The sequence below is a fragment of the Haematobia irritans genome, chromosome 3 (assembly GCF_050003625.1).
Source record: "Haematobia irritans isolate KBUSLIRL chromosome 3, ASM5000362v1, whole genome shotgun sequence".
Classification (NCBI taxonomy): Eukaryota; Metazoa; Arthropoda; class Insecta; order Diptera; family Muscidae; genus Haematobia; species Haematobia irritans.
The window spans coordinates 132,639,851-132,656,259 of NC_134399.1; the positions used below are offsets into that span (position 1 = coordinate 132,639,851).

At 32.7% G+C, this 16,409-nt stretch overlaps 1 protein-coding gene and 1 long non-coding RNA gene across 2 annotated transcripts; both read right to left on the bottom strand.

Moving 5' to 3' along the window:
* Nucleotides 1-685: 685 nt before the first annotated feature.
* On the bottom strand, nucleotides 686-11,833 carry LOC142231194 (putative cytochrome P450 313a4). The gene is made up of 8 exons (XM_075301813.1): nucleotides 11,821-11,833; nucleotides 11,517-11,717; nucleotides 11,265-11,453; nucleotides 9,084-9,153; nucleotides 7,812-7,944; nucleotides 1,444-1,578; nucleotides 941-1,376; nucleotides 686-855 (listed from the first exon to the last, which is right to left on the bottom strand). The coding sequence occupies exons 1-8, from the start codon at nucleotides 11,831-11,833 to the stop codon at nucleotides 686-688; spliced, it is 1,347 nt and encodes a 448-aa protein (XP_075157928.1).
* Nucleotides 11,834-15,033: 3,200 nt separating this feature from the next.
* Nucleotides 15,034-15,852, bottom strand: LOC142229441 (uncharacterized). The gene is made up of 2 exons (XR_012720405.1): nucleotides 15,686-15,852; nucleotides 15,034-15,595 (listed from the first exon to the last, which is right to left on the bottom strand). It is a non-coding gene; the product is annotated as an uncharacterized LOC142229441 (long non-coding RNA).
* Between the last annotated feature and the right edge of the window lie 557 nt (nucleotides 15,853-16,409).

A 16,409-nucleotide genomic window follows, 5' to 3' on the forward strand; every position in this document is an offset into this window, starting at 1 on the left:
ACGAATCATTTGAAGGTTGGTACTATATAAAAATAATATGCATTTAATACTATCGACACCATCTATGTGTCAGACCGGGAACTTATCAGCCAACCTGTTATTATACGTATTCTATGCTGGTGGGTATAAAAACCAAGTGCAGCTTTGGATTCAGTGATCTCAAATTAGTAAAAAATTGCTATAAATTTGCAATCAACAGAAAAAACTTAAATTTTATTCCCTTGTATAATCAAACTTTTCTAAAACTAACAAAAATCTTTCATCCCTGTAGGTTCGCTGTTCTTTCAGTGTGAAATTTCTGTGAATTAATCCTAAATTTAGAGCCACAAAGGTCGGTAAAATGGAATCAATCAATCGGAATCAATACCAAAATCCTTAAGGAAAGGTTAAAATCTTTGAATGCAAGAAAATTTTTTGACTATAGGTGCAGAATCAACTATAGCTCGTAATATCAGACATTTCTGTTCAGATTGTGATAAAACTCCCATAAAAATGTATCCCTTTATGTTCTTAACTAAATATGGTAATGCGGGTTATCTCCCAAACTTATACCAATGATACCCCACAAACAATGTTTACTAATTCAATAGGGGTGGTTTAGGGTATAATATAGTCGGACCCGCCCGACTTTCAACTTTATTTACTTGTACTTTATATAAAAATTAAAAAAAAAAACTGCTCACACTTATTTTAATATGTTTCTTTTCTCAATAGTAATAGGAGGATGTTTTATAAGTTGCGATGAAATATGATTCTCCACCGTCAAATCATCCATAGTGGCTGTTGTTGAAAATTTATATCTGTGGATCAATTTTGATAGTATTACCTTAATACTTAGATCAGCATAACGCATACCTGTAATTATTTTTTTATTGTTTTCGATTTTGTTAATTCAAATTTCATTTCATTGGAATAATATTCTCATGCAATCTCTTCTTACCTATACAAAATCGTAATCCTTTGGTAAATGGTATAAAAGCATAAGGATGTCTTTCGTCCACATTGTGACGGAAAAAATGATCTGGATTGAATGTATGAGCATCGGGACCCCATATTTCTTTACTGCGATGCAAATTATAAATATCCAAAAAAATAGCTTGACCTTGGGGCAAAATTAGTCCATTGCTCAGTGTTAGATCTTCACCAGTAACTTTTCGTCCCAGCTGAGGTACTATGGGCAAAACTCTCATTGTTTCATTAAGAATCATATCAAGATATACCATATTCGTGATATCTTCATATCGGACATCGAATTCACCATTGTCATCTGTGGGATATATATCGCGTATCTCAGCGTATGCTAATTCCTGATATTCGGGATGCATGGCCAAGAGTATAAGGGCAAAATAGAGAGTAGATGCACTGGTTTCAAATGACTGCAAAATCGATTGACATACGTAGAGATTACAATTTCGATTGGCAATTAACATCAAACAAACCTACCGTCACAAACAGGTGGAATATTCCACCAATGATATCATCATCCTTCATGAGTGATCGTTGCATATACCTGAAAATTGCATCTATATTTTCTACAAAAGAGGAATCGAATCCTGCTGTAGGAGGAACTTTTAGTGACTGAAAAAACAGGAGAGAAAAATAAATAATTAAATTAAATTCGCCATGCTGGAGACATTTCTCATTATCCTCCCCTTGTAATCGACCCAAAATACCGCTAGATTTCCAATTTCAGGCAAATCGGATACAAATTGCAGTGTCTACGAACCTAACCCTATATTTCACTACGGCCATTTTAACTTTAATTTAATTCATGTAATAATTATGTTTGGAGAATGCTACTCCAACATTCTAATAATATGTATACCCTCCAGCATAGAATGGACGGTATATTAACTTTGTCATTCCGTTTGTAACACATCGAAATATTGGTCTAAGACCCCATAAAGTATATTCATATTCTGGTCGTGGTGAAATTCTGAGTCGATCTAAGCATGTCCGTCCGTCCGTCTGTTGAAATCACGCTAACTTCCGAACGAAACAAGCTATCGATTTGAAACTTGGCACAAGTAGTTGTTATTGATATACACCGAAAGAATTTTCTTCGTAAAAAGAACGAAAATTTTCGTTAAAAGTACGAAATTTGTCATTGTTTTACAACCAAAGAAACTTTTCATTAAAAGTACGAAATATTTCGTACCTTTTACGAAGATAAGTTCTTCCAAAATTTTCGTAGTTTGTAAGAAAAAAATTCGTACTTTTTATGAAGAATCTTCGTACTTTTTATGAAAAATCTTCGTACTTTTTATGAAACAATTTCGTTATTTTTATGAAAATGTTTCGTACTTTTCATGAAAAACTTTCGTACTTTTTTTTCAAAAATGTTCGAACTATAAAAAAAAAATTATAGTCGAAAGTGCATTTGGTTGTATTTATAAATGTGAAAAATGACATCACTACTTTACATCTTAAGTTTTTGAATAATTTTTAGTTTTATTGCTTCACTTTAATTCATAACGCGCTATCACCCAAATGAGAAGTAGCATACACTTGCATAAAAAAATAGAATAAAGGAATACACTCAAGCACATTGTAAAAGGCAATTTAATGCCGCGAACGGAAATTTTACAACTTCAATGAAACTTCTTCGTTATTTCTAAGAAAATGTTTCGTACTTTTTATGAAGAAATTTTAACGCAGAATGTTTCGTAAAATATTCGTAAAAACTTCTTCACAAAATTCATGAAATTTGAAGAAAGTTTCGTTAAAAGTAGGAACTTTTTACGAAGAAAAGTTAATGTAGAATATTTCGTAGAAGTTTCGTATATTCGTAAAATGTTCTTCGTAAAATTTACGACAATGAATGAAAATTTCGTTATTTTAATGAAGCATTCACGAAGAATAGTTAATGAAGAATTCTTCATAAAATTAACGAAGAGAATTCTTTCGGTGTAGGTCAGATGGTATTGCAAATGGGCCATATCGGTTCACTTTTACGTATAGCCGCCATATAAACGGACCTGCAGATTAGGCTTGCTTAGAGGCTCCAAGCGAAGCAAATTTCTTCCGATCCGCCTGAAATTTGGTACATGGTGTTAGTATGGGGTCTCTAACAACCACGGAAAAATTAGTTCACTTCGGTTCATAATTATATATAGCCCCCATATAAACCGATCCCCAGATTTGGCTTGCGGAGCCTCTAAGACAAGCAAATTTCATCCGATCCGGCTGAAATTTGGTACATGATGTTGGTATATGGTCTCTAATAATTATGCAAAAATTGGTCCACATCGGTTCATAATTATATATAGCCCCCATATAAGCCGATCCCCAGATTTGGCTTGCGGAGCCTCAAATAGAAGCATATTGCATTCGATCCGGCTGAAATTTGGTACAAGGTGTTGGCATATGGTCTCTAAAAACCATGCAGAACTTGGTTCACATCGGTCCATATTTATATATAGCCTCCATATAAACCGATCCCCTGATTTGGCTTGCGGAGCCTCAAATAGAAGCATATTTCATTCGATCCGGCTGAAATTTGGTACAAGGTGTTGGCATATGGTCTCTAAAAACCATGAAAAAATTGGTTCACATCGGTCCATAATTATGTATAGCCCCCATATAAGCCGATCCCCAGATTTGGCTTGCGGAGCCTCTAAGAGAAGCAAATTTCATCCGATCCGGCTGAAATTTGGTACATGGTGTTGGTACATGGTCTTTAATAACCAAGGTAAAATTGGTCCACATTGGTTCATAATTATATATAGCCTCCATATAAACCGATCCCCAGATTTGGCTGGCGGAACCTTAAAGAGAAGCAAATTTCATCCAATCCGGCTGAAATTTGGAACATGATGTCAGTATATGGTCTCTAACAATCATGCAAAAACTGGTCCACAACGGTTCATAATTATATATAGCCCCCATATAAACCGATCCCCAGATTTGGCTGGCGGAGCCTCAAAGAGAAGCAAATTTCATCCCATCCGGCTGAAATTTGGTACATGGTGTTGGTACATGGTCTTTAATAACCAAGGAAAAATTGGTCCACATCGGTCCATAATTATATATAGCCCCCATATAAACCGATCCCCAGATTTGGCTTGAGGAGGCTCTAAGAGAAGCAAATTTCATCCGATCCGGCTGAAGTTTGGTACATGGTGTTTGTATATGGTCTCTAACAACCATGCAAAAATTGGTCCACGTCGGATCATAATTATATATAGCCCCCATATAAACCGATCCGCAGATTTGGCTTCCGGAGCCTCATAGAAAAGCAAATTTCATCCGGATCGGTTAAAATTTGGTACGTGGTGTTAGTATATGGTCTCTAACAACCATGGCAGAATTGGTCCATATCAGTCCATGATTATATATAGCCCTTATATAAACCGATCCCCAGATTTGACCTCCGGAGCCTCTTGGATGAGCAAAATTCATCCGATCCGTTTGAAATTTGGTACATTTCGCTAGTGTATGGCCGACAAGAACCATCGATCTATATTATATATAGCCCCAAAAAATTTTAAATTTATATAGAAAATTTTGTCAAAAATTTATTTCTATAGAAAATTTTGTCAAAATTTTATTTCTATAGAAAATTTTGTTACAATTTTATTTCTTTACAAAACTTTTGTCAAAATGTTATTACTATAGAAAATTTATGAAGCATTTCATAGTTGGAGAGGAATATTTTGCAAAATCTTCCAAAACATCAAGAATTCTACCAATCTACCAAACAATAAAAAATCGGCCATTTTTGGTAGACTCGTGTTCATAATTGTATATAGCCCCCAAATAAAGCGACCCCCATATTTCAATTGTGGCTCCTACCGCACAAAGGTTCATATCGGTTCGTAATTATTTCTTCCCTATATATACCGGTCAAGAACTGAATATATATATACGTATTTAATCGACCTGTCTTTTGTCTACTATATATTCCGCATGGACTAACTTTAAGATGCCTTGCCATCGGCCGCAACCCAAGTAATTTAATTGTGGATGACCGTCTTTAGTAGAAGTTTCTACGCAATCCATGGTGGGGGTACATAAGATTCAACCTGGCCGAACTTACGGCCGTATATACTTGTTTTTCGTACATTAGTTAAATGAACTAGAAAACGGAAAAAATGTATACACAAATGAAGCATAAAGATTTACTAAATTCGTACTTCTCACAAAATAGTCCATTATTTCTTTAAGCTGTGTATGGCTCTTGAGCTTTGTATGGCTCTAAAGACATTCTTGTAATTTTGAATTCCAATTTTTTCCTTCAAATTACAAAATTTTCTTTAACAAATGAAAAAAAATAATTATGTCTAATACATTTTCCTGAATTTGTTGAAAAATATTTAACTATGTTAGAACGACTCAGGAGGTGATTCTAAGTCGATCGGTATATATTTTATTTTTTTAAATTTTGACAAAATTTTTTATTTCTAAATTGTGACAAAATTTTCTACAGAAAAAAAATTTTTGAAAAAATTTTCTATAGAAATGGTAGATTATTTTTGGCTCGAGTGGCAACCGTGAATACGAACAGATATGGAAAATTTTTTGTGTGAATGGGAATCGGCTATACATAATTATATACTAATATGGACCAATTTTGGCATGGTTATTAGCGACCATATACTAACACCACGTTCCAAATTTCAACCGGATCGAATGAATTTTTCTCCTCCAAGAGGCTCCGGAGATCAAATCTGGGGAACGGTTTATATGCGGGCTATATATAATTATGGACTGATATGGACCAATTCTTGCATGGTTGTTAGAGACCATATACTAACACCACGTACCAAATTTCAACCGGATCGGGTGAATTTTGCTCCTTCAAGAGGCTCCAGAGGTCAAATGTGGGGATCGGTTTATATGGGGGCTATATATAATTATGGACCGATATGGACCAATTTTGGCATGACTGTTAGAGACCATATACTAACACCACGTTCCTAATTTCAACCGGATCGAATGAATTTTGCTCCTCCAAGAGGCTGCGGAGTTCAAATCTGGGGGTCCGTTTATATGGCGGCTATACGTAGAAGTGGACCGATATGGCCCATTTGCAATACAATCCGACCTACATCAATAACAACTACTTGTGCCAAGTTTCAAGTCGATAGCTTGTTTCGTTCGGAAGTTAGAGGGATTTTAACAGACGGTCGGACGGACATGCTTAGATCGACTCAGAATTTTACCACGATATAGAATATATATACTTTATGCGGTCTTAGAGCAATATTTCGATGTGTTACAAACGGAATGACAAAGTTAATATACTCCCCACCTTATGGTGGAGGGTATAAAAAATATTCTTCTACCCAATTTTCAATCCCATTGGGCTATAGTTCCACAAAATTCTAATTATACCCTTCACCACTACTGTGGTACAGGGTATAATAAGTTTGTGCATTTGTATGTAACGCCAAGAAGGAGTAATCATAGACAAACCTTTTAGTATACGGATCGGCTTAGAATTAAATTCTGAGTCGATTTAGCGATGTCCGTCCGTCTGTCTGTCTGTCTGTCTGTCTGTCTGTGTGTCTGTCTGTTGATGTATTTTTGTGTGCAAATTACAGCTTGCAGTTTTAGTCCGATTGTCCTAAAATTTGGTATAGGGCCTGTTTCGGCTCAAAGACTCCCTATTGATTTTGGAAAAAATCGGTTCAGATTTAGATTTAGATACCATATACATTTTTCACCGATCTGGTCATAATTGGCGTGTATATCAACCGATCGTCCTCAAATTCCGTACATCCGAATATTTTATGGGTCTCGAAAAACTTGCAAAATATCAGCCAAATCGGTCCAGATTTAGATATAGCTCCCATATATAGCTTTCGCTCGATTTACACTCATTTGCCCACAGAGGCCAATTTTTAACTCCGATTTAGTTGAAATTTTGCACAGGGAGTAGAATTAGCATTGTAACTATGCGTGCCAAATTTGGTTGAAATCGGTTCAGATTTGGAGATATCTCTCATATATAGCTTTCGCCCGATTTACACTCATATGACCACAGAGGCAAATTTTTAACTCCGATTTAGTTGAAATTTTGCACAGGGAGTAGAATTAGCATTGTAACTATGCGTGCCAAATTTGGATGAAATCGGTTCAGATTTGGATATATCTCCCATATATAGCTTTCGCCCGATTTACACTCATATGACCACAGAGGCCAATTTTTAACTCCGATTTAGTTGAAATTTTGCACAGAGAGTAGAATTAGCATTGTTGCTATGCGTGCCAAATTTGGTTGAAATCGGTTCAGATTTAGATTTAGCTCCCATATATATGTTTTTCTGATTTCGACAAAAATGGTCAAAATACCAACATTTTCCTTGTAAAATCGCCACTGCTTAGTCGAAAAGTTGTAAAAATGACTGTAATTTTCCTAAACTTCTAATACATATATATCGAGCGATAAATCATAAATAAACTTTTGCGAAGTTTTCTTAAAATTGCTTCAGATTTAAATGTTTCCCATATTTTTTTTTTTACTAACATTGTGTTCCGCCCTAGTGCATTAGCCGACTTAAATTTTGAGTCTATAGATTTTGTAGAAGTCTATCAAATTGTGTCCAGATCGAGTGATATTTAAATGTATGTATTTGGGACAAACCTTTATATATAGCCCCCAACACATTTGACGGGTGTGATATGGTATCGAAAATTTAGATCTACAAAGTGGTGCAGGGTATAATATAGTCGGCCCTGCCCGACTTTAGACTTTCCTTACTTGTTTTAAATCAAACAATGTCCTGGGCATAGCCCAATGATTTATGTGCGTTGTGGAGGGTACCTGAGCTTTGAGCCCATTGGAATTTTAACACGCTTTTACTTACCTCGGCTATAAGTCCATTCAGAATTTGTATTATCTCCAAATCTTTTTTGAAAATTGTCATATGTGCAATTTTGCGTGCTATTTCAAAAATAAATACAGCATTGTAGGAGATGTTCGATGCATATTCCAGAGCACTAAAATAGAAAAAAAGCGTTAAATGTATTGTAACAAATCTACACAGAACAAAAAGATCACCAAAAATTTCACACTTAAAAAAAAAAAAAAATAATAATAATTGATATAATAAACTTCTTAATCAAGATAGAAAAATGAAGTTAATTAAGTCATTGATTGAAAGTTTGTAATTAAAAAGTCAATTGATAAAATTAAATTTTTAATTACACTCGGAAAACTAAGTCAGTTAAAAAAGTGATGGAAATTTTTTCAATTTTTAATTAAAAACTGATTTCAAACAATCAATTGTTTAATCAAACTTAAAACATTAAAATAATTGAAAATAGTTAGGTTTTTTATTAAAAAAACTAAATGAGCTTTGCAATAAACATCAATAAAAATTTTAATTGAATCTATTAAAAAAACCAGCAAAAAAATTTGGGAGTTCTTCTCAAGGCACAACTTAAAAAAAAAACTTCCATAAATGTCCTCCCAAAGATGTTCTTTATTTTAAATGCACAGGAAGTTCATTTGAGTCAATTTTTTTATAACTCGCTTTTTTCATATTTTTAGTGGGAATTTTTTTTTGGTTTCAAATAGATTAAAAACAAATTAAGAATTAATAAAATGGTACAAAATATTTAAATTTAGCCGAAAAAAGTTAAATCCTTTCTAGGAAAATTGCGAATTTTTGAAAATATTTGATGACAAACGTTCTAGACAAACGTTATAATGCATTAAAAATCATAAAAAAAAATTTAAAAATTATTTATTTGTCAAAATATCACAAAATTTCTTAATTCACATCCAAAACACTGAATTCATCTCACACCTTAAGAAGTGATGCAAATTCAGTGCAGCGGCTGTTGAAATGGTGGACATCCGTCCTATGAAAAGCCCATGTTAAATTCATCAATTCTGTGTCAATTTGGCACCACTTCCGGATCCAAAAAGAACATTGTCTTTACTTTTTTGCTGGGAATTAATTGAACTTTGTTAATGAAATCAATTAATTTCTTATTCAACTATTTTTTTTATGCCCAATTGAAACTGTGATTAATTCTATCATTTTCGTGATTGAATATAATTCAATAAAAAAATAATTGGATTGAATTTGTTTGTATGTAGTTAAAGCTTTCTACTCGGGAATACATCTTACCCAGCTACCCGAGTTGTATATTCTTTTAGATCGTGATGAGTATTATCCAAGTTTCTACCAATCATTGTTTCTGGAAGAGAAAATAATTCAGTTTAAAATATTATGTCGCTTCAATTATATTAGTAAAATAAATTAAATTTTGTTCTACACCATTCAGTTTGCAATTCATAGCAGCAGTGGTCTAAAACCACATACTCTTGACCACATACGTGGCCAACTTTTGAATCGATCTAGTCGTGTCCGCTTATTCGCCTGTGCAAATAATTCTAACATTCCCAGTGGTCGCCAGGTATTGTAAATTTGTCAGACTATTTACAGATCAATTCCAATTCATGTGGGTCCTGAAGGTTTATTTTTATACCCCCCACCATAGGATGGGGGTATATTAACTTTGTCATTCCGTTTGTAACACATCGAAATATTGCTCTAAGACCCCATAAAGTATATATATTCTGGGTCGTGGTGAAATTCTGAGCCGATCTGAGCATGTCCGTCCGTCCGTCTGTTGAAATCACGCTAACTTCCGAACGAAACAAGCTATAGACTTGAAACTTGGCACAAGTAGTTGTTATTGATGTAGGTCGGATGGTATTGAAAATGGGCCATATCGGTCCACTTTTACGTATAGCCCAAATATAAACGGACCCCCAAATTTGGCTTGCGATTGCTCTAAGAGAAGCAAATTTCATCCGATCCGGCTGAAATTTGGTACATGGTGTTAATATATGGTCTCTAACAACCATGCAAAAATTGGTCCACATCGGTTCATAATTATATATAGCCCCCATATAAACCGATCCCCAGATTTGGCTTGCGGAGCCTCAAAGAGAAGCAAATTTCATCCGATACGGCTGAAATTTGGTACATGGTATTAATATATGGTCTCTAACAACCATGCAAAAATTGGTCCACATCGGTTCATAATTATATATAGCCCCCATATAAACCGATCCCCAGATTTGGCTTGCGGAGCATCAAAGACAAGCAAATTTCATCCGATCCGGCTGAAATTTGGTACATGGTATTAGTATATAGTCTCTAAGGATCATTCAAAAATTAGTCCATATCAGTCCATAATTATATATAGCCCCTATATAAACCGATCCCCAGATTTGAACTCCGGAGTCACTTGTACGAGCAAAATTCATCCGATCCGGTTGAAATTTGCAACGTGGCGTTAATATATGGCCGCTAATAACCATGTCAAAATTGGTGTATATCGGTCTATAGTTATATATAGCCGATCCCCAATCACACAACAATTGGTCCATATCGGACCAAAATAATCTAGCGAAATTTTATTTCTATAGAAAATTTTGTCAAAATTTTATTTCTATAGAAAATTTTGGCAAAATTTTATTTCTGTAGAAAATGTTGTCAAAATGTTAATTCTATAGAGAATGTTGTCAAAATTTTAAATCTTTTGAAAATTTTGTAAAAATTGTATTTCTATAGAATATTTTGTCAAAATGTTATTACTATAGAAAATTTTGTTGAAATCGCATTTCTATAGAAAATTTTGTCCAAATTTTATTTCTATAGAAAATTTTGTCAAACTTAAATATATACGTATTTTATATAATTAAGTTTGACAAGTCAAGACGGAATATTCATGATTTCGTCCACGGGCGTTAACGATTTCATGAACTGCTTCCATTTATCTCAGGAAAATGAAAGTCCATGAGCCTTAAAATATTCGTTAGACGTTATTGTGGCAACTCCGCCGGTGGTGCAATATGCTAAGGCGACTGTTAGCGCGTATCGTGCAAGCAATCCAGGTTTGAGTCACGGTAGCGGATTTTTTATTTCTGTTTTTTTTTTTTTTTTTTAACCCACCACCATAGAATGGCAATGAGGGTATAATATGTTTGTCATTCTGTTTGTAACACATCGAAAAATCGATTTCCGACTATATAAAATATATATTCTTGATTAGGGAGAAATTCTAAGACCATATATACATGTCCGTCTGTCTGTTGTAATCACGCTACAGCTTTCAATAAAGGCGTTATCGTCCTGTAATTTGGCACCGATTCGTCAATAAAGGCGCTATCGTCCTGTAATTTGGCACTGATTCGTCTTTTGCTTGCAGACTGAACCCAAATATAAAAGGCAACACACGTAACTTGTAATTGGTTTTATGTCTTTAAATCGTTTTAAATATAAAATGTTTACACTTACCTAATGAGACTCTCAACGTTACCTCTCGGAAGATCAACAATAGTTGGCAACTTCTACCGCATTCAATGTCCTTATCAATATCATTGAATATATTATTAACACGTCTATTGAATATCGGCATAAATGTTCTCAAATTTTCATTTCTAAACGCTGGATTCAAAATCTTCCTTTCTTGTGACCAATAGGGCTCTATATGGACAATATTGCTGTTATACATAATTCCCAATTTTTACTATCATAGTTCACACATACCGGGTAATGTTATCAATCCCTTACCAATTGCATGAGCAAACGAATCATAGGGATGATCTGCTTTATTAACGCATGCCTTCGATGTTAAAATATCCTTAATAACGACAGGATCACTGGTCACAAAAAACGGATATGGTCCAAAATAAACCAATGCATTTTTTCCATATTTTTTGAAGTTTTTAACAAATATTTGTATAATTGCTGGAAGACAAATCAAAATTAAAAAAAAAATGAACGAATAAAGTAGAAAGTCTGACGGGGGGTGATTATATCATCATACCCTAAACTACACCTACTGAATTACTACACGTAAGCATTTTTTGGGATTTTATTAAAATAATTTTGTAAGATAAAGCTCGTACTATGCAGAAAGATATTTTTTTCTCCTTACAAAGCTGACTTAGACATGATCTCTGTAAGGAGAAAGTCTATTACTTTGTAAAAGATAATATCACGCTGAAGGTGGTCATCGATGACGTATCAAAATATCCGAGAATAGAAATATTTCAAGAATAAAGGTTTAAAAAAAATAACACCAGCATTTTTCATTAGTTCATGACCTCAAGCCAAACAAATAATCCCAAAATTTATAGAAAATTTTGTTAAAATTTTATTTCTATAGAAAATGTTGTCAACATTTTATATATAGTATATAGCAAAAAAAAAAAAACAAACAAACAAAACAGAAATTGTACGCTAATCAATTTTAAATAAATTGTTTATTATACCTTAAATTAAAGCGTAATATTTGAGCTACCAAATAAAGGGAAAATTAATTCAGATCAAAAAAAAAAAACAAACAAAAAAAACAAAAAAATATTTTGCTAAGCCAATAAAAAACAGATGTTAACAAAATATAAATAAAAATGATTGCTTTTAATACCAAATTGGCACAGCTTGCAATATTTTGTATGGTAGTTCTTAGCGTTTTTTACAGTCTTTTGCAATAGAAAATGTCAAAATTTTATTTATATAGGAAATTTTTGCAAATTTTTTTTCTATAGAAATTTTTTGTCAAAATTTTATTTCTATAGAAAATTATGTCAAAATTTTATTTCTATAGAAAATGTTGTCAAAATTTTATCTCAATAGAATATGTCAACATTTTATTTCAATAGAAAATTCAATATGTTATTTCTATAGAAAATGTTTGCAAAATTTTATTTATATAGAAAATTTATGTAAAATTTTACTTATATAGAAAATTTGTACAAAATTTTATTTATATAGGAAAAGTTTGCAATTATTTTTTCTATAGCAAATGTTTGTCAAAATTTTATATCTATAGAAAATTTTGTCAAAATTTTATTTCTATAGAAAATTTTGTCAAAATTTCTTTCTTCTATAGGAAATGTTGTCAAAATTTATTTCTATAGAACATTTTTGCAAAATTTTATTTACATATAAAATTTTTGCAATTATTTTTTATAGAAAATGTTAGTCATTTATTTATATATATATATATATATATATATATATATATATATATATATATATATATATATATATATATATATATATATATATATATATATATATATATATATATATATATATATATATATATATATATATATATATATATATATATATATATATATATATATATATATATATATATATATATATATATATATATATATGTTTTCGGTACATTTTTTCAATATATCGCATACATTGGGTACATTTCGATGTTTTGGGGACTGTCCCTGAAATTTTCTGTTACCTTCCGCATATTTCAGGGACGGTGATATTTTCGGTACATTTACAAAAAAAATCGTTTTTGGGTTTTTTTGAAACCTCCACTTTTCCACAACATTTTTAGCTATTTAATATAAAACAATTCATTCACCTTGTATTATATTTTTTAAATTTAAATTTTATTATTATTTTGCCAGGGTTGCCATAAATTTAGATGAAAATTTGTTCCGTTACGGCGTCAAGGTTTTAATTTCTGATCGCCTTCGGACTCCAGTATGGTATGAAACCCAGATGAGTAGTTTAATATTGAAGAAGAAGAAAATAAATATACTATTGAATAGAACTACAGGCAAATTTTAGTAATGTTTACAAATTTTACGACAAAAATCTGGGTATTCTGGCTTTATTTGCCCAAATCGGAAGACCATATATATTGGGACTTTGTCCACGTCTGAGCTGCTTTGGATCGAATTCGGCTCACTTAAATAGAATGTTAAATTTAGTCTCCATGTAAAATATCTATTCAATTGGTTTAAAATCTCGGGGGTAAAATGTGGGTATCCTAGCCATATTTACCCTGTCGAGAAAACATATATATGAGGTCTATATTTATATCTGAACAGATTTTTACCAAATATGGCACACATTACTAAAATTTTAATTGCACTCCCTGTGCACTCCCATTTCCTGCGATTAAAAGTTTTCGGAGTGGTCACAAGAATCTAAATCGGGCGAAAGATATATATGGGAGCTATATCTGAATCTGAACCGATTTCAAACAACATCTACGTTCATTTCATCTACTCCCTGTCCAAAATTTTAAATAAGTCAGAGTAACACTTTGGCCTTTATGTAAAATCTACATCTGAACCGATTACAACCAACATTGGTATGTATAGTTGGATTGTCAGTTCTACTCCCTGTGCAAAATTTCAAGTAAATCGGAGTAAAACTTGGGCCTCTGTTGTCATATGAGTGTAAATCGGTCTGATATACATATATGGATGCTATACCTACATCTGAACCGATTTCAATCAACTTTGGAATGTATAGCTAGATTGCCACTTCTACTCCCTGTGCAAAATATCATGTAAATCGAAGTAAAACTATGGCTTCTATGGCCATATGAGTCTAAATCAGGCGAAAGACATATATGGGAGCTATATCTGAATCTGAACCATATTCAAACAACATCTACTTTCATTTCATCTACTACCTGTCCAAATTTAAAATAAGTCGGAGTAACACTTTGGCCTGTATGTAAAATCTACATCTGAACCGATTTCAACCAACATTGGTATGTATAGCTAGACTGTCAGTTCTACTCCCTGTGCAAAATGTCAAGTAAATCGGAGTAAAACTTAGGCCTCTGTGGTCATATGAGTCTATGGGAGCTATATCTAAATCTGAACCGACTTCAAGCAGCTTTGGCACGTATAGCTTGAGCGACACTTTTGATCCCTTTGCAAAATTTCAAGTAAATCGGTGTAAAACTGTGGCCTCTGTGCTCATATGAGTGTAAATCGGTCTAATGATATATATGGGAGCTATGTCTTCAATCACAGAAATGATAGTATCAATCACCACAGTCAATTAAAAAATTAATTGATCCAATTAAAAAATTGATTGTTCTATTTATTGATTATTTATTCTTGTGATTGATTTTTGTTTTAATTAAGAAATTTGTTGAATCAATTAAATTTTTAATTGAATATTTTTGAAAATTCAATTAGAATTATAATTGGAAATATTTTGGTGAACATTTTTTCTATGTAAATGTTATTATTAGTTGATGGGGAATTATGTAGAACAACAATTCAAGAAGTTTATATTTATTTAAAAGTAATTGCACGAAAAAAAATAGGCAGTCATATTATTTCGCACAAATATGTTTAGGACTCTCTTCTCGATGATACTTGCTGATACTCGCTTTTCGGAGAAACGAACTAAGATTCCTTTTTAAATATATCACTTCCAGTTCAAATTTTCCAAACTCTTCGACGCAATGTACTTCTATGTACAATGATTTGGGGGTCTTAAAACACCAGTCAAATCAATACCCCGACCATCCCCAAATGACCGCATATACGAAGCGAACGATTAATATTTCTTGAAATATGAGACCTCTGGTCCAAGTTCCCAACGCATTGCATCAATTCGCTGTAAACGTTGATATAAATAAGTGAGAAGACCACGCCTGTTTCGTTGCACAGCAGAATTGCGAAAATTCAAAAGTGGACATTAAGTTCGATCACCCGAAGTTAAATAATTGGCCCTATAAAGATAATTCATTCATATTTGGAACATCGAATTTCCGCCTGAGCACAATTTCTGTCGAATATAGCCTTGATTTCCTCCACAACTTGTCATTCGTCATCCTACGAATTAAATTAAAAAATTTTTATTGAAGACTTTACAGTACAATCACTAATCAAAGAAAATTAAATGAATTAGAAGATAGATGTTACCCAAATCAAAGGCAGATATTGATTACAATCTCCTTTCCAATTCTTTAAATAATTCAAATGCCTTGTTTGATTTGCTTTTTTCCTGCTGTATTGCTTGAAATATTTGCATTCGTTTGTTTGGCGTTAGAATTTATTTTTCCGAGCCAAAATAAGATCTTTGAACAGCTGATGATTGCACTCCCTTGTATAGCACCTAAACAAAATCGTTTACAATAAAGCGTAACATCGTAACATTCAATGACGATAATAGGTCTGTTTTCCATAACATTATCTGGCCTTTTTTAAACAATTTTGAGATAGGGTCTGAATATTCCACCGAAACTAACAAATTTTAATATAATTTTGTGTAACGAATCGTGGTCATCTCCAGAAAAAGGACGGTACTATATTTGGTTTGCGAGTTGAAAATCACAATCTTCGTCGTTATGCTGTTACTATGTTCGTTTCTGTGAAAAACGAATATCAGCATTTATCACAGTGAATGGGGTCCCAAACACAGAGATATTAATATATTTCAGCGAAATCATATGCCACCCTATATTTCGGTGCGAAAATATCAGCGTTAAATAATAATCTGTTCGAAAAAACCTGGAGTATAACGGGTTTCCGTACGAAAACGTGATTGTAGTACTAGGCTTTACTTTAAAATAATACTCTGTTATACTCCATACCGGAAGCTAAGGCTTTCTTATCCATTAGTAAAAGAAAACAAACCTATTATTTT